The sequence below is a fragment of the Crotalus tigris genome, unplaced genomic scaffold (assembly GCF_016545835.1).
Source record: "Crotalus tigris isolate CLP2741 ecotype Arizona unplaced genomic scaffold, ASM1654583v1 scf7180000018259.218504, whole genome shotgun sequence".
Taxonomy (NCBI): Eukaryota; Metazoa; Chordata; class Lepidosauria; order Squamata; family Viperidae; genus Crotalus; species Crotalus tigris.
This window is the reverse complement of record NW_024096908.1, coordinates 116764-138658: the sequence shown is the minus strand read 5'-3', so window position 1 is coordinate 138658 and position 21895 is coordinate 116764. Positions and strand designations below refer to the sequence as shown.

The following is a 21895-nucleotide window of genomic DNA, read 5'->3' as shown; positions in this document are numbered from 1 at the left end:
CCAACTTTACTACTATTATTATTATTATAAGAATCCTAGAGGCTGATGACTCGGACGTGACCCATTAGCCAAAGGGAGAAATCAGGAGAAGCTGACATTTTCAGAACTGATGGAAAACCTTTAATTAATAATAATAATAATAAAGTTGGAAGGGACCTTGGAGGTCATCTAGTCCAACCCCCTGCTCAGGCAGGAAACCCTATACCAGGGGTAGGCAACCTTGGCTCTTTTAGGACTCGTGGACTTCAACTGGTTTAACTCAACAGAGGGGGAGGGATACAACATCATCTAACTCAGTGGTTCTCAACCTGTGGGTTGGGACCCCATTTGGGGTCGAACGACCATTTCAGGGGAGTCACCAAACAACGCCGTCTGCCATTTTTTCCCCCTTTTCCTTAGCTGTGCTACTCCCTTTTATTCTATTGGCTTTTGAAAGCCAATAGAATAGACTCTCTTGAATAGAGTCTAATTCTATTGGCTTTCAAAAGCCAATAGGAATTGTCCAGGCTGTCTCTGCCCCGCTGAGCCCGCCAAAAGTCCCATTCTGCAAACGGTGCTGCACCAGTTGAGTAGTCCTCGGCTTATGACCGGTTGAGTAGTCCTCGACTTAAGACCGGTTGGGGGGTCGCGGCATTAAAAAGGTTGAGAACCACTGATCTGACTCCAGTTTACAACACGGTCCTTTCAGCAGTTCCAAGAAGGCTCCACACCCATTGGCACCACTCAGGTGACCCTGAGGACACAGCTAAGCTTCCAGATGACCTCAATGACTCTCTAAAACAGTGGTGGCGAACCGATGGCACGCGTACCAGAGGCGGCATTCAGAGCCCCCTCTGTGGGCACACACGCCATGCCCCTGAGATGGCAACCGTCCCTCTTCAACCAGCTGCCCGCTAACTCGCTGAGGTCCCACGTGGCTGGATGCATCCCAGTACGGCTGGTTTCCCTCCCCCCCCCGTCCCATCCCTCCTGGCCTCGCATGCTCTCCTTTTCCTGGGCACCACCCACTGCATCGCCTCCTCAGCTATCGGCCGGCCGTCCAGCTCAGAGGCGGCTTCTCTGAACTGCTGGCGGCCGGCTGTGGAGCCCCAGAGTGTGCCAGTCGAGGGGCCGGCAGGCTGTGGCTGCTGATGGACACTGTCACCCCCCCCCCATGTGCTCGCTGGCCTCTAGGTGCGGGGGCCGATGGTGTTAGGCAACAGTGGCCTTTGCTTTGCCTTGCCCTGCGACAATGGCAACCCTGCCTTGCCACGCCTCAAGCTGCAGGATGAGCCTCCTGCCCACCGCCCCACCTGCCAGAGACCCTCTGGATCTCCCCCAATCCTGCCCATCCCTCACAGGCGTCCCTCCCTGCGAGCAACATCAAGGTGACTATGCCCACCTTGGCCACACCCACCCAATCTGCCATGACCACCACAGCCACGCCCATCCAGTGGGCCATGCCCACCTGGCGCCCAGCAATAAATAAGTGGGTTTTGGGTTGCAGTTTTGGCACTCGGTCTCTAAGAGGTTCGCCATCACTGCCCTATACCATTTCAGACAAGTCGCTGTCCAGTCTCTTCTTAAAAACTTCCAGTGTTGGAGCATTCACCACTTCTAGAGGCAGGTAGTTCCACTGGTTAATTGTTCTCATTGTCAGGAAGTTTCTCCTTAGTTCTAGGTTGCTTCTCTCCTTGATTAGTTTCCACCCGTTGCTTCTTGTCCTGCCTTCAGGCGCTTTGGAGAATAGCTTGACTCCCTCTTCTTTGCAGCAGCCCCTGAGATACTGGAAGACTGCTATCATGTCCCCCCCCCCCTTGTCCTTCTCTTCATTAGACGAGACAGACCCAATTCCAGCAACCGTTCCTTGTAAATTTTGGCCTCCAGTCCCCTGATCATCTTTGTTGCTCTTCTCTGTACTCTTTCTAGAATATCAACATCTTTTTTACATTGTGGTGACCAAAAGTGTGACCTTACCAAGGCCTTGTAAAGTGGTATTAACCCTTCACCTGATCTTGATTCTATCCCTCTATTAATGCAGCCCAGCACTGTGTTGGCTTTTTTGGCAGCTGCAGCACAGACTTTCCCCATTTTGGCTGGGTCTCAAAGTGTGGCTGTGCCCTGCCTTGCAGCAGTTGACCGCAGTTCATTTAGTGACCGTTTCAAGTTACAACGGCGCTGAAAAAAGGGTCTTACGACCGTTTTTCACACTTTCGACCGATCCCCCACGATCATCTGACCCAAACTCAAACACTTGGCAACCGACTCGTCTTTATGACAGTTACAGTGTCCCGGGGTCATGCGATCTGACCATTCTGACCTGCAAAGCCGATGGGAAAGCCAGACGACCGTGTTCCTCACCTAACAACTGCAGGGGTTCACTTAACCTCCGAGGCAAAGAAAGGTCGTAAAACGGGCCCAAAGTCACTGAACCAAAGGTCTCGCTTAGCTCACAGAAATGTTACGGCTCAGTTGTGGTCGTAAGTTGAGGATTCCCTGCATTCCCCCCCCCCCCCGGTTGTTGCAAGGATTAAAAAAAACACAACAAGAAAATAATTTGGCTTGGGGATTTTCAGAGGACAAATGGGAAATGCGATTTTAAAATTTACCCGGCGTGCGCAATTACGGCTAAGCTGTCTATTGCGGGAGATAATTTTATCTCTGTGCTGCCAACGTTGCTGAGCAGACAAGAAGAACAAGGATCTCTTGACATTTCCTTGTGCGTTGTCAGGGTGTCGCTGCTTTTCAAAACAAACCACGGGGGGTTTCCATTGATCGGAGGCGCCCCCCCCTTCGCTGCGGTGCCAAATCCACAGGGAGCCCCCGATGATCTGGATGGAAAAGAGCTCTCCAGATGATTGATGGAGAACAGGAGGGAGATCTGAAGAGGCTACACACCGGTGCTCAAGCACACACACACACACAACACAACCCTCAATCAGGTTTAACGTTTGGCAGTGCTGCCAGACCCACCCAATGCCACACGTCAATTCCAGACATTCAGCCGCAGCTATTATTTCATTAAGTGGTGTGGCTGTTTCTTGAAACAAAACACAGATCATCGCTGGCCGTAATTAGGGATTGGGATTTCAGGAAAGGGTGGGAAAACTGGGGAGAAAGATCAAAGCAGATCCAGAAGGCCACACTTGGAATCCTGCATCCAGTTTTGGTCACCACAATGTAAAAAAGATGCTGAGACTCTAGAAAGAGTACAGAGAAGAGCAACAAAGATGATTAGGGGACTGGAGGCTAAAACATATAAGGAACGGTTGCTGGAATTGGGGATGTCCAGTTTAACGAAGAGAAGGACGAGGGGGGGACATGATAGCAGCCTTGCAATATCTCAGGGGCTGCCCCAGAGAAGAGGGAGTCAAGCTATTTTCCAAAGTGTCTGAAGGCAGGACAAGAAGCAACGGATGGAAACTGATCAAGGAGAAAAGCAACTTAGAACTAAGGAGAAACTTCCTGACAGTGAGAACAATTAACCAGTGGAACAACCTGCCTCCAGAAGCAGTGAATGCTCCAACACTGGAAGTTTTTAAGAAGAGACTGGACAGCCATTTGTCCGAAATGGTGTAGGGTTCCTGCCTGAGCAGGGGGTTGGACTAGATGACCTCCAAGGTACCTTCCAACTTTATTATTATTATTATGGATCATCGCACAGTCAGCCAGATGTTCAGACTGGATTTGGCATTTTGTCTACCTATCGAGTCCTTACCCAGGACCTGGATAGGCAGATGTGGATGTTTGATGGTGTTACAGGTATCATTCAATCACTGTGTATCTGCGACGGGTAAACACCTTTTCTTCCAGTAGTTCTGCAGCTGCTGGCTCTGGTTGCTCAGCCAACAATCCTGAGTCCTGTAACCCATTTTTCACCAGATATCCAGGAACTCCAATATCTAGCACGGACTTGTTAACCCAGACGACATCCGAGCCGGTATGGCATTCTGAAATTTACGTCTCACCATATTTTTTATGGGAGAGACACTCTTTGTCTGACTCCTCTGATGAGACCTGTCCAGTATGGTTGAACTTCTGGCATAGCTCTCATCTTCCTCAGAGTACACAAGCCCCACAATCACGTCAAGGTAGTGCCTCACTGGGGGATTATTATTATTATTATTATTAATCAAGGAGAGAAGCAACCTAGAACTAAGGAGGAATTTCCTGACAGTGAGAACAATTAACCAGTGGAACAACCTGTCTCCAGAAGCAGTGAAAGCTCCAACACTGGAAGTTTTTAAGAAGAGACTGAACAGCATTTGTCCGAAATGGTGTAGGGTTTCCTGCCTGAGCAGGGGGTTGGACTAGATGACCTCCAAGGTCCCATCCAACTCTGTTATTCCATTCCATTCTATTTCATTCCATTCCATTCTATTCTATATTATTTTTTTCCATTTTCTATTCTATTCTGTTCTGTTCTGTTCTATTCTAAAATCATTCCTTTTTTTCCTCATCATTTTAATCAAGTAAGTAACACTCTAGCACTGTTGGCAATTTATTTACAATTAAATCAGTGTTTCGCAGGCTTTAAGACCTGTGGACTTCAGTTCCCAGAATTCCCCATGGCTGGGGAAAGGACTTATTCCCCATGGCTAGGGAAATTTTGGGAATTGAAGTCCTCACGGGATGGAACCACTGTGGGGTCCTTGGTGCTCTTTGACCTTGTTTTTTTTTCCAGACCTCTCATTACCCATCTAGGTAATATCATCAGTGTTCAGAAGGAGTGGGGATGCCTCTCTGTTTATACCAGTGGTTCTCAACCTTTCTAATGCCGCGACCCCATAATACAGTTCCTCATGTTGTGGTGACCCCCAACCATTTATACATCATCGGTTGCCAGGGGCCTGGCCAAAGAAAAGGGGAAAAAATGGCGGACAGCCTTGTTTGGCGACCCCCGTGAAATGGTCGTTCGACCCCAAATGGGGTCCCAACCCACAGGTTGAGAACCACTGGTTTATACATAGTAACTTGCCACTGCCTGCTCAGACAAACTATCAAACAGTAAACAAAAACCCCCTCAAGGAATCACCAAGTAAAAAGCAACATTTCCATCCACTCTGATAAGGCAAGCCATTGTATACAAACAGAGAGCCGTCCCCCGCCATTCTAACGCTGATGGTATTACCTAGATAGGACATGAAATATCTTCAAGAAAAAAACCAAGCTCAGAGAGCACCAAAGACCCCATAGTCCTCCTCCTCCTCCTGCTCCTCCCCTCCTCCTCCTGCTCCTCCTCCTTTCCAAAAATCCCTTCTAGCACTGATAACGTTCCCTAGTTGGGTAATGAGATGTCTGCAGATAACAAGCAAGCTCAGAGAACACCAAAGATCCCACAGTCGTCGTCGTCGTCCTCCTCCTCCTCCTCCTCCTCCTCCTCTCCAGAAGTCCCTCTTCCTTCTAATACTGATGATGTTGCCTAGTTGGGTCATGAAACGTCTACAAGGAAGAATCAAGCTCAGAGAACACCAAGGATCCCACAGTCCTCCTCCTCCTCCTCCACCACCACCTCCTCCTCCTTCTACTCCTCCTCCTCCTCTCCAGAAGTCCCTCTCCCTTCTAGTACTGATGATGTTCCCTAGTTGGGTAATGGGATGTCTGCAAGAAAAGCACCAAGCTCAAAATTCAGAAAATGAAAAGAAGAGAAGAGAAGAGAAGAGAAGAGAAGGGAAGGGAAGAGAAGAGAACAGTTGGAAGGGACCTTGGAGGTCATCTAGTCCAACCCCTATACCATTTCAGACAAATCTCTTCTAAAAAATCATCCAGTGTTGGAGCATTCACAACTTCTGGAGGCATTTCCTGATGGTCTAAGACTTTACCAAGAACCTGTCAGCATCTATATTTTTAATTGCAAATTTCTCTCTCTCTCTTTCTCTCTCTCACTGCAATTTTCTAAAAAAAAAAAAGGGGGTGGTTTTTTTAAAAAAAGTATTTTAGTTTAATTTTACTGCAGATGGCACAAGATCAAAGCTAACTTTTCCTGCTGCAGCAGTTTAAATCTCTTCCCCTGTTTTACAAAGATGCCCACTAGGATAGGGAGGAATACACACTTTCAAAAGGATGAAGCAGGAGGACTAGAAGATTGCATGTTTATTTTTAAGAGCGGTCCTCTTGAAGGTGGATTTTACACTCCAGCTCCTTTCTGGGTGGTTTTTGTTCTAGGGTAGGGATGTCCAGCCTTGGCCATTTTAGGATCTGTGGACTTCAACTCCCAGAATTCCCCAGCCAGCATGGCTGGCTGGGGAATTCTGGGAGTTGAAGTCCACAAGTCTTAAAAGTGGCCAACCTTGGACAACCATGTTCTAATATAGACCATCTGGTATTTGAGGGGGGGGGCGAGACAGACTGCATATTACAACGGATTCCCGCTTAAACGCAAAAGAGCTTCCCCGGAACAAAAAACCCCTGAGGACTAGAAACTTAGCCGCCGCCTTCCACAAAGCAAAAGACTTAGGCAGGGCTCATTTTCATCCAACCGGTTTGTTTTTTAAACCCTGGCTAAGTTTCAAGGCTTCTTTCCCCCCCCCCCCCAAAATGTCAGCATTTCTTTGAAGTCGCAGCAATTGTGGTTCCCCCCCCCCCCCGGGCTGGGTTGCCAACTCACCAGCAAAAGCGCGGGAAATGTGGTTCTTTTTCCACTCCCAGGGCTGGTCGTATTCGTCGGCCGGGCGCTCGTCCTCCTGGGGCAGCCGGCTCTTGGGGGGCTTCTCGGCGCTCTTCCCGGCCTCGGGGTCCTCTGCCTCGGCTGCCTTCTCCTCGTAGGGGGTGTCGTAAAGCTGCAGCCCGATCCGGGATTTCTTCCCCCGCTGCTCGTCCCAGTCATTTTTGCGCTGGAGGTCTGCAAACGGGGAAAGGAAACTTTGAACTGCCACTTAAGGATCTCGTCATACAAGGGGGTCCTCGACTTACGGCCGTTTTGTTTAGCGACCACTCAAAGGATCCCATCACACAAGGAGACCTCGACTTACCACCCTCCGTTTAGCGGCCCTTGGATGGATCCCATCATACAGGGAGACCTCGGCTTATGACTATTTATTTAGTGACCGTTTGAAGGATGCCATCCTACAGAAGGTCCTCGGCTTATGACTATTCATTTAGTGACCGTTCAAAGGATCACATCATACAGGGGGTCCTTGACTTACGACTATTTATTTAGCGACCGTTTGAAGAATCCCATCATACAGAGGGTCCTGAACTTACGACCATTTGGTTAGTGACTGTTCGAAGGATCCCATCATACAAGGGAGTCCTCAACTTACGACCGTTTGTTTAGCGACCACTCAAAGGACCCCATCACACAAGGAGACCTCGATTTACCACCCTCCGTTTAGCGGCCCTTGGAGGATCCCATCATACAGGGAGACCTCGGCTTATGACTATTCATTTAGTGACTGTTTGAAGGATGCCATCCTACAGAGGGTCCTTGGTTTATGACTATTCATTTAGTGACCGTTTGAAGGATGCCATCCTACAGAGGGTCCTCGGCTTATGACTATTCATTTAGCGGCCATTCGATGGATCCCATCATACAGGGAGACCTCGGCTTATGACTATTCATTTAGTGACCGTTTGAAGGATGCCATCATAAGGAGGGTCCTCGTCTTACGACTATTCATTTAGCGACCGTTTGAAGGATCCCATAATGCAGGTTGTCCCGGACTTAACAACCATTCATTTAGTGACTGTTCGAAGGATCCCATTATACAGGTAGTCCTCGACTTACAACCGTTCATTTAGTGACTGTTCAAGGTTACAACAGCACTGAAAAAAAACCCCAACTTAGGACCACTCGCTGCATTTATGACTGTTGCCGCCTCTCCAGTTTTGGTCACGGATCCAAATTCGGGCGCCGGGCCTGTATTTATGATGGTTATGGTGTCCCGGTGTTACACTGATGGCCATTTGCAACCTTCCCAGCCGGCTTCCGAGAAGCAAAATCAATGAGGGGCATCTGGATTCGTTTAACGAGCATGTGATTCGCTTAACGGCCACCCACACACACACCCCACAAAAAAGGTCGTAAAATCGATGACCGACCCATTTTGGCAACCGTCCCAACTTCCAGCCGTAAAAGGTAAGCCCCATTACCATCATAAGTCCAGGAATACCTATAAAATTGCCTTTACTTGTTTTAGGATAAAAGGAGAAAGTTAACTCCTTTTTTCCCTCTTTTTTTTCTCTTTTTTTCCTTGTTCTGTACTTTTTCACCGTCGGTCTTCCTGACAGTCAGGACAATCAACTAGTGGAACAGCTTGCCACTGGAAATCGTGGGCGCTCCATCACTGGAGATTTTTAAGAAGAGGCTGGACAGTCATTTGTCTGAGATGGTATAGGTTCTCCTGCTTGAGCAGGGGACTGGACTAGAAGACCTTCAAGGTCCTTTCCAGCTCTGTTCTGTTCTGTTCGTTCCCTTCCACTCCACTCCACTCCACACCACTCCACTCTACTCCATTCCATTCCATTCCATTCCATCCCATCCCATTCCATTCCATTCCATTCCATTCTATTCTTATTTGCCTCCACTCACCAGCCACCACCTTCTGGGCATCGTAGGGCTCCATGTAACCGTTGTTTTCCAGACCAGCGTCCTCTTCAGCGTCCCCTTTTGGTTCCCGGTGAGCATCGAACGGATCAGAGTATTCGCTCTCTCCGGGGGCCTAGGGAAAAAGAAGGGCTTCGTTTCAGCAAATCGTTTCAATGTAATCATTAATTAATTAATTAATTTAATGAAGTTTAATGAAGAGGGGTGACATGATAGCAGCCTTCCAGTATCTCAGGGGCTGCCCCAAAGAAGAGGGAGTCAAGCTATTTTCCAAGGCTCCTGAAGGCAGGACAAGAAGCAACGGATGGAAACTAATCAAGGAGAGAAGCAACCTAGAACTAAGGAGAAACATCCTGACAGTCAGAACAATTAACCCGTGGAACAACCTGCCACCAGAAGTGGTGAATGCTCCAACACTGGGAGTTTTAAAGAAGAGACTGGACAGCCATTTGTCTGAAATGGTATAGGGTTTCCTGCCTGAGCAGGGGGTTGGACTAGATGACCTCCAAGGTCCCTTCCAACTTTATTATTGTTGTTGTTGTTTTTATTTTGTTGTTGTTGTTGTAACCTTCAATTGGGTGAAAGGATCCATCATAGAACAATGATTTTTGAACTGAGGTGACTTTCCAGTCTCTCCTTAAAAACCTCCAGTGATGGAGCATCCACAACTTCTGGAGGCAGGTTGTTCCACCAGTTAATTGTCCTCACTGTTAGGAAGTTTCTCCTTAATTCCAGGTTGCTTCTCTCCTTGATTAGTTTCCATCCATTGTTTCTTGACCTGCCTTCAGGTGCTCTGGAGAATAGCTTGACTCCTTCTTCTTTGGGGCAGCCCCTGAGATATTGGAACACTGCTATCATGTCCCCCCTCGTCCTTCTTTTCTCTAGGACTGGCCAAACCCAAAACCTGCAGCCATTCTTCATATGTTTTAGTCTCCAGGACTTTAATCATCTTAGTTGCTCTTCTCTGCACTTTTTCCAAAGTCTCAACATCTTTTTGATGTTACATGCTTTGAGGTACTTTGAATGAGAAAGAAAGAGAGGCAGACAGACAGAAAGAAAGAGAGAGACAGAGAGAGAAAGAGAGACATAGACAGAGAGACAGAGAGAAAGAAAGAGACAGAGAAAGAGAAAGAGAGAGAGAGAGAGAGAAAGAGAGAGACAGAGAAAGAGAAAGACAGAGAGAGAAAGAGAGACACACAGAGAGAGACAGAGAGACAGAGAGAGAGAGAGAAAGAGAGAGACAGAGACAGAGAGAAAGAAAGAGAGAAAGAGAAAGAGACACACATACAGAGAAACAAAGAGAGACAGAGAGAGAGAGAGAGAGGAAGAGAGAGAGAGACAGAAAGAGAGAGACAGAGAGAAAGAGAGAGAGAGGGAGAGAGACAGAGAGAGAAAGAGACACAGAGAGAGAGAGACAAAGAGAAAGAGAGACAGAGACAGAGACAGAAAGAGAGAGAGAAAGAGAAAGACAGAGAGAGAGACACAAACACAGAGAGAGAGAGAGAGACAAAGAGAGAGACACAGAGAGAGGAAGAAAGAGACAGAAAGAGAGAGACAGAGAGGAAGAGCGAGAGAGAGAGACAGACAGAGAGACAGAAAGAGAAAGAGAGAGAGAGAGAGAGCTTCCAATCAGAGTTGTAAGCACTCCCAGATAGATCCATCTAACTAACAGAAAGAAGGACTGCGATAGGAAGAAAGATCGCAACCAGTCGTAACTTGAGGACTACTTTTAAAGAGACTTCTCCAAGATGAGATTTGCCTGTTGTTTCTTTGCCTGAGTCACTGACCTGAGCTGAACCCCCTTTGAGTCACGGGCTTATTCCAGGAACAAGTCACATCCACACCTACCAAGCAGCACCATCCCCACACAATGTCACCCTTTCCTCACCCGCCTGCCGCACCCGCAACACGTCTAGCAAACCCACAAACTTTGCGTCGCAGTGGTGCGATGCTGCTTTTTGTCCTCCAGTCCAGGGCTTTCTCTTCAAAGCCTGGGGGGGGGGGGTGTGCATCAAGCCAGGATGTGTGCGCCTTAGGCATCAAACCACAAAAAGCAGCTGCACAAATTCCGTCTTGGGGTTGTGCAATTGTGCGTGCGTGCGTGCGTGCGTGCAAAAAGCTTGGTCAGGATGGCACCCCGCCATTTTGAAGCAGAGACACAGCAGCCGAAAAGGGGGGGGGCTGCTGCCCACCCATGAACCAGCTCTAAGTGGAATAGAATATAGCTTGAAGGGACCTTGGAGATCTTCTAGTCCAGCCCCCTGCTCAAGCAGGAGAACCTATACCGTCTCAGACAGGTGAATGTCCAGTCTTTTCTTAAAAACCTCCAGTGATGGAGCACCCATAACTTCTGGTGGCAAGCTGTTCCACTGGTTAATTGTCCTCACTGTCAGGAAGTTTCTCCTTAATTCCAGGTTGCTTCTCTCTTTGGTCAGTTTCCAACCATTGTTTCTCGTCCTGCCCTCTGGTGCTTTTGAGAATAACGTGACCCCCTCTTCTTTGTAGCAGCCCCTCAAATACTGGAACACTGCTGTCATGTCTCCCCTATTTCTTCCTTTCTTTAGACTAGCCAGACCCAAGTCCCGCAGCCGTTCTTCGTATGTTTTAATCTCCAGGCCTTTGATCATCTTAGTTCAGTGGTTCTCAACCTTTTTAATGCCACGACCCCCAACCAGTCGTAAGTCGAGGACTACTCAACCGGTTGTAAGTCAAGGACGACTCAACTGGTGCAGTACCGTTTGCAGAATGGGACTTTTGGCGGGCTCAGCAGGGCAGAGACAGCCTGGACAATTCCCATTGGCTTTTGAAAGCCAATAGAATTAGACTCTATTCAAGAGAGTCTATTCTATTGGCTTTCAAAAGCCAATAGAATAAAAGTGAGTAGCATAGCTAAGGAAAAGGGGGGAAAAATGGCGGACTGCATTGTTTGGCGACCCCCGTGAAATGGTCGTTCGACCCCAAATGGGGTCCCGACCCACAGGTTGAGAACCGCTGTCTTAGTTGGTTGATTAAAGCCCTCCAGCGGGGCTGGTTCAGGACCCCCGTAGTCTCTGATCCTCCCTAATTGTCCTTGAGTGCATCGTCAGCCCTCAAGGGGCAACTTTGAGTGAAGACCACCCTGCCATGCCCTCCTGGGCCTTCCACCCCATACCTGTCCGTCAGATGCCCCCTCCCACTGCCACGTGTAGGAAAAGCAATAATAGCTAAATGTTGCTTTTGCAGGTATCATACATTTTTAGGGACCACCAGTACTAAGAAATGCAATAAGGCTTAGAATTATGAGAAAAGGGCAGGACGTATCTGCGGTCCTAAAGCAAGCTAGCTGAGAGTTTTAACCACAAGAGCTTGCCCTTAATTCTCCAAAGCACCAGAAGGCAGGACAAGAAGCAACGGATGGAAACTAATCTAGGAGAGAAGCAACCTGGAATTAAGGAGAAACTTCCTGACAGTGAGAACAATTAATCAGTGGAACAACCTGCCTCCAGAAGCTGTGAACGCTCCAACATTGGAAGTTTTTTAAGAAGAGACTGGATAGCCATTTGTCTGAAATGGTATAGGGTTTCCTGCCTGAGCAAGGGGGTTGGACTAGATGATCTCCAAGGTCTATTCTATTCTATTCTATTCTATTCTATTCTATTCTATTCTATTCTATTCTATTCTATTCCAAAGCACCTGAAGGCAGGAGAGAAGCAACCTAGAATTAAGGAGAATTTTCCTGACAGTGAGAACAATTAACCAGTGGAACAACCTGCCTCCAGAAGCGGTGAATGCTCCAACACTGGAAGTTTTTAAGAAGAGACTGGACAGCCATTTGTCTGAAATGGTATAGAGTTTCGTACCAGAGCAGGGGGTTGGATTAGATGACCTCCAAGGTCCCTTCTATTCTATTCTATTCTATTCTATTCTATTCTATTCTATTCTATTCTATTCTATTCTATTCTATTCTATTCTATTCTATTCCAAAGCACCTGAAGGCAGGAGAGAAGCAACCTAGAACTAAGGAGAAACTTCCTGACAGAGAGAACAATTAATCAGTGGAACAACCTGCCTCCAGAAATGGTGAATGCTCCAACAATGGAAGTTTTAAAGAAGAGACTAGACAACCATTTGTCCGAAATGGTGTAGGGTTTCCTGCCTGAGCTGGAGGTTGGACTAGATGACCTCCAAGGTCCCTTCCAGCTCTGTTATTTTATTCTAATAATGAAACTAAGTGCTGATGCCTATGGGTTCCATGAAAACCAGATGGGTCCCTAGAGAAGAGGGCCTGTGGGCGAGGCAAAACTGCACGCACACCCTGCTAACACGGGTAGGGGATTCACAGGGGGGGGGGAACTTGGCGTTCCGGAAAGATTGTGAACTTTGTGATCCTAGTCAAAGGGGACTGCAAGGGAGAGAGATTCGGGTCGAGGGAATAAAAACGCTGTTGAGATCTATTTTGGGGGCTGTGCCGGCTTTGCTAGCCACCTGCTCTAGCAAGAAGGTGTGTTTTTCAATAAACTGCTTGCTGCTTCCCTTAATGACGCTTGGAGGCTGTGTTGTGTTTCTCACACCCCTTGCTCTCTCAGGGGACCCTAATGGCTACGCTCTCGCCCACCTGCCCAATGGCCCATTAGATGCGCTCAAACGGGCCAGAGGAAGCCCCCAAGACCATCGTTAGGGCAAGACATAATATATTCTCTCCCCAACCAAGCCATTAGCCTCTCTTCTCCCCCTCCGTGCTTGCACCGATTGAGTGCTGCCGAACGGCACCCAAGGGACGGAGTTGGGGGGGGGAGCCCAAAGAAACATCCTTCTTCCTTCAGTGCCCCCCACTCCTTCTCTCTTGGCCATCTCCCACGCCCAAGGCATGTTCTCTGGACTGCAAAAAACGACAGCTCTCCTCTTTTTCTTGTTCCACGTAGACAACCAGGCTGTGTTGGAGTGAAGGTGTGGAACAGGGAAAGAGGGGGGGGGGAGAGAAACATTGCATGCCCCACCAGCAAAGGATTTCTGGCCCTGCCAGAAGCTTGGGTGGCTGTGATTTAGAAGAGAATATTTGTAGATCGGGGCTGAGCTGTGGGGTCCTGGGTGCTCTCTGAGCTGGGTGGTTTTCTTGCAGGCGTTTCATGACCCAACTAGGGAACATCATCAGAGCTGGAAGGAAGGTGGACTTGTGGAATGGAGGAGGGGGGGGTCCTGGGTGTTCTTGGTTGTTTCTTGCAGACGTTTCATGACCCCGCTAGGTAACAACACCAGTGGTAGAAGGAAGTGGGGTTTGTGGAAAGGAAGAGGAGGAGGAGAGGAGGAGGAGGAGGAGGAGGAGGAGAGGAGGAGGAGGAGGAGGAGGATGGGGTCCTGGGTGCTCTCTGAACTTGGTTGTTTCTTGCAGACGTTTCATGATCCAACTAGGTAACAACACCAGTGGTAGAAGGAAGTGGGGTTTGTGGAAAGGAGGAGGAGGAGGAGGAGGAGGAGGAGGAGGAGGAGGAGGAGGAGGAGGAGGAGGAGGAGGAGGAGGAGGAGGAGGAGGACGACGACGACGACTGTGGGGTCCTTAGTGCTCTCTTAGTGTAACTGCTTTCTTGCAGACGTTTCATTACCCAACTAGGTAACATCATCAGGGCTAGAAGGGAGTAAGGTTGGTTCTCTGGTTATATACAGTGGCTTGCACTTCCAATTCAGACAATCAGTCAAACAGTAAACAACAGCCCAATCAAGGAACTACCAATGAGAAAACAACACTCTCACCAACACTTGTGTATAAACAGAGAGTCAATCCCACTGCCTTCTGGCACTGATGATGTTACCTAGGATGGTAATGAAATGTCTGCAAGGAAAGTAGCAAGCTCAGAGAGCTCCAAGGACCTCACAGTGCTCCTCCACCTCCTCCTCCTCCTCTCCACAAATCCCACTGATAATGTTACCTAGTTGGGTCATAAAATGTGGCAAGAAAGCCACCAAGTTCAGAGAATACTAAGGACTCCTCCTCCTCCTCCTCCTCCTCCTCCTCCTCCCCACAAACCCCACTGATTCCCTTCTAGCACTGAAAATGTTACCTAGTTGGGTCATGAAAAGTCTGCAAGCAAAGAACCAAGCTCAGAGAGCACCAAGGACTCCACAATTGTGATTTCTTTTACCTACTTCCAGGTTGATTTGCTTGCTTTTCATCCAGGATTTTAAAAAGCGATACCTTCAGTTACATGTTTTAGATCAGTGGTTCTCAACCTTTTTAATGCCGCAACCCCCCAACCGGTCGTAAGTCGAGGACTACTCAACCGGTCGTAAGTCGAGGACTACTCAACTGGTGCAGCACCGTTTGCAGAATGGGACTTTTGGCGGGCTCAGCAGGGCAGAGACAGCATGGATAATTCCTATTGGCTTTGGAAAGCCAGTAGAATTAGACTCTATTCAAGAGAGTCTATTCTATTGGCTTTCAAAAGCCAATAGAATAAAGGGGGGGGGGAATGGCGGACTGCGTTGTTTGGTGACCCCGGTGAAATGGTCGTTCGACCCCAAATGGGGTCCCGACCCACAGGCTGAGAACCACTGTTTTAGAGGGACAAAGATATCAGAAGAAGAGTATGTTTATTTTGCTCTGCATTCCATTACCAACATTTTATTTTAGGTATTTGTCTGCTTTTAAAGCAATAATTAATAAGTACTTGGCATATATATATATGCCAAGTACTTATTAATATATAGAATATAGAGTATAGAATATAGAATAGAATAGAATAGAATAGAATAGAATAGAATAGAATAGAATAGAATCTGGAAGGGACCTTGGAGGTCTTCTAGTCCAGCCTCCTGCTCAAGCAGGAGAACCTATACTATCTCAGTTAGGTAGCTGTCCAGTCTCCTCTTAAAAACCTCCAGTGATGAAGCACCCATGATTTCTGGTGGCAAGCTGTTCCACTGGTTAATTGTCCTCACTGTTAGGAAGTTTCTCCTTAATTCCAGGTTGCTTCTCTCTTTGGTCAGTTTCCAACTATTGTTTCTCGTCCTGCCTTCTGGTGCTTTGGTGAACAACCTGACCCCCTCTGCCTTGTGGCAGCCCCTCAGATACTGGAGGACTGCTATCCTGTCTCCCCTATATTCCTGGAACAACAGTCCTGCAGGGTAGGTTGGTGGCTGCGGGCTGGGGAATTCTGGGAGTTGAAGCCTACCCCTCCTTCAAGTTGCCAATGTTGAGAGACCCCCACGGTAGGGAGACCGTTCTAGCTTCCCCCCCCCTCCGTTTGGGTGAGATAATTATTACATTTATTAATTGAGGCATGTGATTAATTATTTGAATCCGCCCTGGCATTTCTTAGCGGGATGCTGTGATTGCTTTGGAGCCCTGGCACCTTTCAACGTACCTTTCCATTATGGTTTTAATCTGTTTGAGGGTCCACTGGAGGCGTTTTCATGGAATTAAGAAAGTAAAAGAAGCAACCAGGATCAGGCGAAGCCAGCATTTGGCAACCTCAGCCACTTGAAGAGGGGCGGACTTCAACTCCCAGAATTCCACTGGGATGGCTGGCTGGGGAATTCTGGGAGTTGAATTCCCTCCCTCTTTAAGATGCCAACGTCTTGCAACACCACTCTGCAGGGAGTCCTCGACTTACGACCACAATTGAGTCTGAAACATTTATTCAGTGAGCTTTGCCCCATTTTACAACCTTGCTTGCCACAGGCGTTAAGTGAGTCACTCCAGCTATGAAGTTAGCTATAGAGGTAAGAGAGACAGGCAAAGGTCGTGTGTGGAAAACTGCCCCTCCAACGCTTATTTTTCTCTGCATCTATCTCCCCCCCCCCTCACATCACCATAGCGATGTGAAAGTACGCAGGTCTTTGTGACCTTGCTTGTCTGATAACAGCTTGCTCGCAAACAACAAGATTCTATTAACTATTCCCTGTTTTTGGCCTCTGGTTTTTTACTCTTGAGGATTGGTTAGGAGTTTAACCAATGAAATGCTATTGTCATGCAGTAACTTTTGCTTCTTGTAAAACTCGATAAAAACAATAAACACTGCGAAGGCAGTCAGCCATTTCTTTGCACTCTGCCATGACTTAGCACTGATTACTACAGTTAGAGACATGGTTGTTAAGTGAAACGGGCTTCCCCTTGGACTTTGCTTGTCCGGAAGGTCACAACAGGGGAAATCACGTGACCCTGGGACACTGCGACCGTCGTAAAGACGAGTCAGTGGCCGAGCGTCCGAATTTTCATCCGGCGACCGACAGTCGTAAGTGTGAAAAATGGTCCGTAAGTCACTTTTTTCAGGCAGGTTGTAACTTTGAACGGTCACTAAATGAACCGGCATAAGTCCAGAACTGCCTGTACTACACTTGTTTTTGTAGTCTGAGGGAAAACTCTGGGCGTATCTCCTGTTGAGGCATTCTGCTCCATAAATCCAAATTCTTGCCCTCCAACCTAAATTCTAAGCGCGAATGAATCCAGTGGAACTACTTGCCACCAGAAGCTATGAGCGCTCCAACACTGGAAGTTTTTAAGAAGAGATTGGACAGCCATTTGTCTAAAATGGTATAAGGTTTCCTGCCTGAGCAGGGGGTTGGACTAGATGATCTCCAAGGTACCTTCCAACTTTATTATTATCATCATTATCATCATCATTATCCTCAATTCGATCCCTTTAATCCAATTTTTGACAAGGGTTTGCCAAGTGGAACTGCACTTCGTCAGAATTGCAATTTAATCCCATTCATTTAATTAATGTCTTAATTAATTGAATACATCCCATTTAGACCTTTGCTCTATCCTAAACCATAAGTCTTTTGCACCAGATTCTGTGCGAGCTGAGGATAATGGGAGTTGGACTCCCCAGGAGGAGAAGAAGGGCCATGAAAGGTTGGCAGCCGGTACAGAACAAGCCATAATAACAGCACAAGCCATGATGACACAACAAGACATAATGACAGCACAAGCCGCAATGATGGTACAAGCCACAATGATAATAGGAGCCATGATGACAGAACAAGCCTCAATGACAGAACAAGCTATAATATTAAAACATCACAATGACAGACAAGCCATGATGGTAGAACAAGCCACCATGACAGCACAAGCCACGATAAAGCTACAAGCCACAATGACAGCAGGAGCCATGGTGAAAGAGCCAGCTATGATTTCTAAACAAGCCACCATGACAGCACAAGCCAGGATGAGAACAAGCCATGACAGCACAAGCCAGGATGACAGCGCAAGCCACAATGACAGCAGGAGCCACGATGACAGAACAAGCCCCAATGACACCACAAGCCACCATAACAGCAGCAGCCACAATGACAGAACAAATCCCAGTGACAAAACAAGCTATAATGACGGCACAAGCCCTGACGACAAAACAAGCCATGAAGATATGAAACCCATCGTGCAAACATGGCTGATGATTGCCAAGCCATGAGACCCCAATCCCCTACCTTTGGCACGATGACATCACAGCGGAGCGGGCGTGACCTTGCCTCCCCCTCCTGTCCCCTCCCCCCCGGAAGGCCCAGGGCTGGACCCGGGTTCGAATTCTACCCACCCAATCAACCATTTAATATCTCTGCATCCGATTGCTGTTTTTTTTTTCTTGGTTTTTTTTTCCTGGGCTCGGCTTTCCTGTGACTCCATTATTGAGAATAGATTCATCAGACTGTATATTAAGTGGTCTGATCTATTATCGCAGGTGAATTAAGTGTCAGGAGCGAAGGGCGTGTAAACCCTGTCGATATTTTAATTAAAATCGGAGGCCCGGAGGCGGTTGAAGGGGGTGGCGATGGAGGAAGCTTAAGTGTGAAATGCAAACATGGAGAAATTCGAATCCTTGCTCCGCCAGCTGAAAACCGGGTCACAGAAGCAGAAATGGACAGTCATTCAGAGACGCCCCCAAATTTGCCCCAGGCTCCTTCGGCGAGGGACCCTCAAATTCTCATTTTGAACATGCCCAAAAGGAAGGGCGATCCACCTGGGGGGGGGCAATTCAGGTAGTCCTCCACTTACGACCACAATCGGGCCCAACATTTCTGTCGCTAAGCAAGACCTTGCTTAACTGCGTTTTGCTCCATTTGGCCACTTTGCTTGCCACGGTTGCTAAGTGAATCACTGCAGTTGTTAAGCGAGTCACGCCGTCGTTAAGTGAGTCGGGCTTCCCCGTTGACCACAGGTCATAAAATCGGGGCTAGTGACGACAGAGTTTGAACCATCTGTCTTAAATGGTAAAGGGCCTCCCGTTTAACCGAGGGATTGGAGTAGAAGACATCCAAGGTCCCTTCCAATACGATTATTCTCTAGTCTCTCTTTATATAAACATATAGATATATATATATATACATATACATATATATGTAGGTCTTTGGTTGTTCGGGTTTTCTCCCGCGTAAAATTGGAAGTGTCTTGGCGACGTTTCGACGAAGTCCCATTCATCATCTTCAGGCTGGTGTTTTCAGCTTCGTGCTGAAAACACACACACACACACACACACACACAGAGATAGATAGATAGATAGATACACACAGAGACAGACAGACAGATAGATGATAAAGAGAGATCTAACAGAGAGATACAGATATAGAGAGATATAAAGATATAGAGAGATCTAATAGATAGATATAAAGAGAGAAAGACAGAAAGAGAGCTAATAGAGATAGATAGAGAGAGCTAATGGAGAGATAGAGAGAGAGAGCTAATAGAGAGAGAGAGAGCTAATAGAGAGATATAAAGATAGACAAACAGAGATAGCTAATATAGAGATAGACAGACAGACATACAGATAGAGAGATAATAGACAGACAGAGATAGCTAATATAGAGATAGATAGATACAGACAGACAGATAGAGCTAATAGACAGACAGACAGAGATAGCTAATATAGAGATAGATAGATACAGACAGACATACAGATAGAGAGATAGAGCTAATAGACAGACAGACAGAGATAGCTAATATAGAGATAGATACAGACAGACAGATAGATAGAGAGATAGAGCTAATAGCTAGCTAGCTAGCTAGCTAGCTAGCTAGTATAAAGAGATATAAATATAGATACATATGTCATTGATCTGTCAATCTATCATGCATCCTCTGTCTGTCAGTGTATCTCAGCAATGGATGTTCTTGTCCCACTTGTGGTCGTAAGTCAAGGACTGCCTATAAATCACAACTAGCGGTGTGTGTGTGTGTGTGTGTGTGTCTGTCTGTCCCGGATGCAGCGTTCACAAACCAAACGATACGATAGCCAGTCAGGCGAAACAAAACCAAGATGCTCCAAAGACCTTCCTCCTTCTCTGGAACCTTAGGGACTAGAATCTTATTTCCTTTTGAAAGGCAAGAACCGTAGCTGGCTGGGGAATTCTGGAAGGGGGGAAGCCCACCCCATCTCAAAGTTGACAAGGCTGAGAGACACGCAGCCCGTTCTTTTCTTTGGACTGTCTCTCGGCCTTTGGACACAATGCTCCCATAGGGCACAAAATAACAGAACAATACGTTTGGAAGGGACCTTGGAGGTCTTCTAGTCCAACCCCTGCTCCTTAAGCTGGAAGACCGGATTTGAGGGTTGAGGGAATTGCCTCTTCTTGATTCGGAAAATCTGAAAGCAAAGCAATTTAATCGGCTGGCGACTTGGCACAAAACATGCCCGAGAGACCTTTTAAACACCTGGATCAAAGGAAAGCCTGTTTGAAAAGGAACAATGCTCCTGTTTGCCTTTCATGTGGACTGGACTCTTTGAATAAATCCCCCCTTTTTTTTAAGTGCACCAGGAGATCTGTTTAAAGTAAAAAAAATCTGTGCATGGAACCGTTAAGCTAACTGGCTGTTTTGGGTTTTTTTAAATAATTATTCTCTTTTTGGGGAGAGAGCGTGTAGGTAGCTCCTAATCTTACGAGGGTCCCTACTGGGGGTTGCTTCAGAGTTAGCCTCCCCCACCCCCACCCCCCCAAAAAAAAACAGGAAGCAGAGAATTGCAAGGGAAGCAGTGTGAATACAATCGAACTGTGATCTCAGCTTGCAGAGTGTGACATTCTAGGTCAGGCATCAGCATCCGTCTGTGCAAAAAGATGCATAGAGAGATGGGGGAGGGGAGAGGAGAGGAGAAGGAAGGGAAGGGAAGAGAGAGAAGAATAGGAGAAGAAGGGGGGGGAGAGGAAAGAAAGGGAAGGGAAGGGAAAGGAAAGGAAAGGAAAGGAAAGGAGGGAAGGAAAGGGAGGGAAGGAAAGGAGGAAGGGAAAGGAAAGGTAAGGAAGGAAAGGAAATGGAAGGAAAGGAAGGGAAGGGAAGGGAAGGGAGGGAAGGGAAGGGAAGGGAAGGAAGGGAAGGGAAGAGAGAGAAGAATAGGAGAAGAAGAGGGGGGGAGAGGAAAGAAAGGGAAGGGAAGGGAAAGGAAAGGAAAGGAAAGGAAAGGAGGGAAGGAAAGGGAGGGAAGGAAAGGAGGAAGGGAAAGGAAAGGTAAGGAAGGAAAGGAAATGGAAGGAAAGGAAGGGAAGGGAAGGGAAGGGAGGGAAGGGAAGGGAAGGGAAGGGAGGGAAGGAAAGGAGGAAGGGAAAGGAAAGGTAAGGAAGGAAAGGAAGGAAAGGAAATGGAAGGAAAGGAAGGGAAGGGAAGGGAAGGGAGGGAAGGAAAGGAGGAAGGGAAAGGAAAGGAAAGGAAAGGAAAGGAAAGGAAGGAAAGGAAATGGAAGGAAAGGAAGGGAAGGGAAGGGAAGGGAAAGAAAGAAAGGGAAAGGAAAGGGAGGGAAGGGAAGGGAAGGGAAAGGAAAGGAAAGGAAAGGAAGGAAGGGAAAGGAAAGGAAGGGAAAGGAAAGGAAAGGAAAGGAAGGAAGGGAAAGGAAGGAAAGGAAATGGAAGGAAAGGAAGAAAAGGAAAGGAAGGGAAGGGAAGGAAAGGAGGAAGGAAAAAGGAAGGAAAGGAAAGGAAAGGAAAGGAAGGGAAGGAAAGGAAAGGAGGAAGGGAAAGGAAAGGAAGGAAAGGAAGGGAAGGAAAGGAAAGGAAAGGAGGAAGGGAAAGGAAAGGAAAGGAAGGAAATGGAAGGAAAGGAAAGGGAAAGAGGAAAGGAAATGGAAGGAAAGGAAGGGAAGGGAAGGGAAAGGAAAGGAAAGGAAGGGAAGGAGGAAGGGAAAGGAAAGGAAGGAAATGGAAGGAAAGGAAGGGAAGGGTAGGAAAGGAAAGGGAAGGAAGGGAAGAGAAAGGAAAGGAAAGGAAAGGGAAGGGAAGGGAAGGGAAGGGAAAGGAAAGGAAGGCGATGTGAGGAATCCCTTCAAGGCAATTAACACTTTTCCAAACAGCCCAGCACTTTCAAAAACACGTCTGGTCAAAGCAAGTCCAGGCAAGAAGAGAGAAAAAGGGAATCAGGGTTCCCTTTTGTGCACCAACATCCCTAAACCCAAAAGGGCATTCTGCTCCAAGCGGGGC

The 21895-nt window shown here is 47.4% G+C and overlaps 1 protein-coding gene across 4 annotated transcripts in view; it reads right to left on the bottom strand.

Annotated features, from left to right (window-relative positions):
* Nucleotides 1–21895, bottom strand: part of SHD (Src homology 2 domain containing transforming protein D) — a 69581-nt gene that overhangs the window by 26144 nt on the left and 21542 nt on the right. For all 4 annotated transcript variants that reach the window (XM_039349303.1, XM_039349302.1, XM_039349304.1 and 1 more), the window contains exons 4-5: nt 8510–8639; nt 6587–6820 (exon numbers count right to left, since the gene is read on the bottom strand). In XM_039349303.1, coding sequence (XP_039205237.1) covers nt 6587–6820; nt 8510–8639 — 364 coding nt within the window. The remainder of the gene's footprint in view (nt 1–6586; nt 6821–8509; nt 8640–21895) is intronic.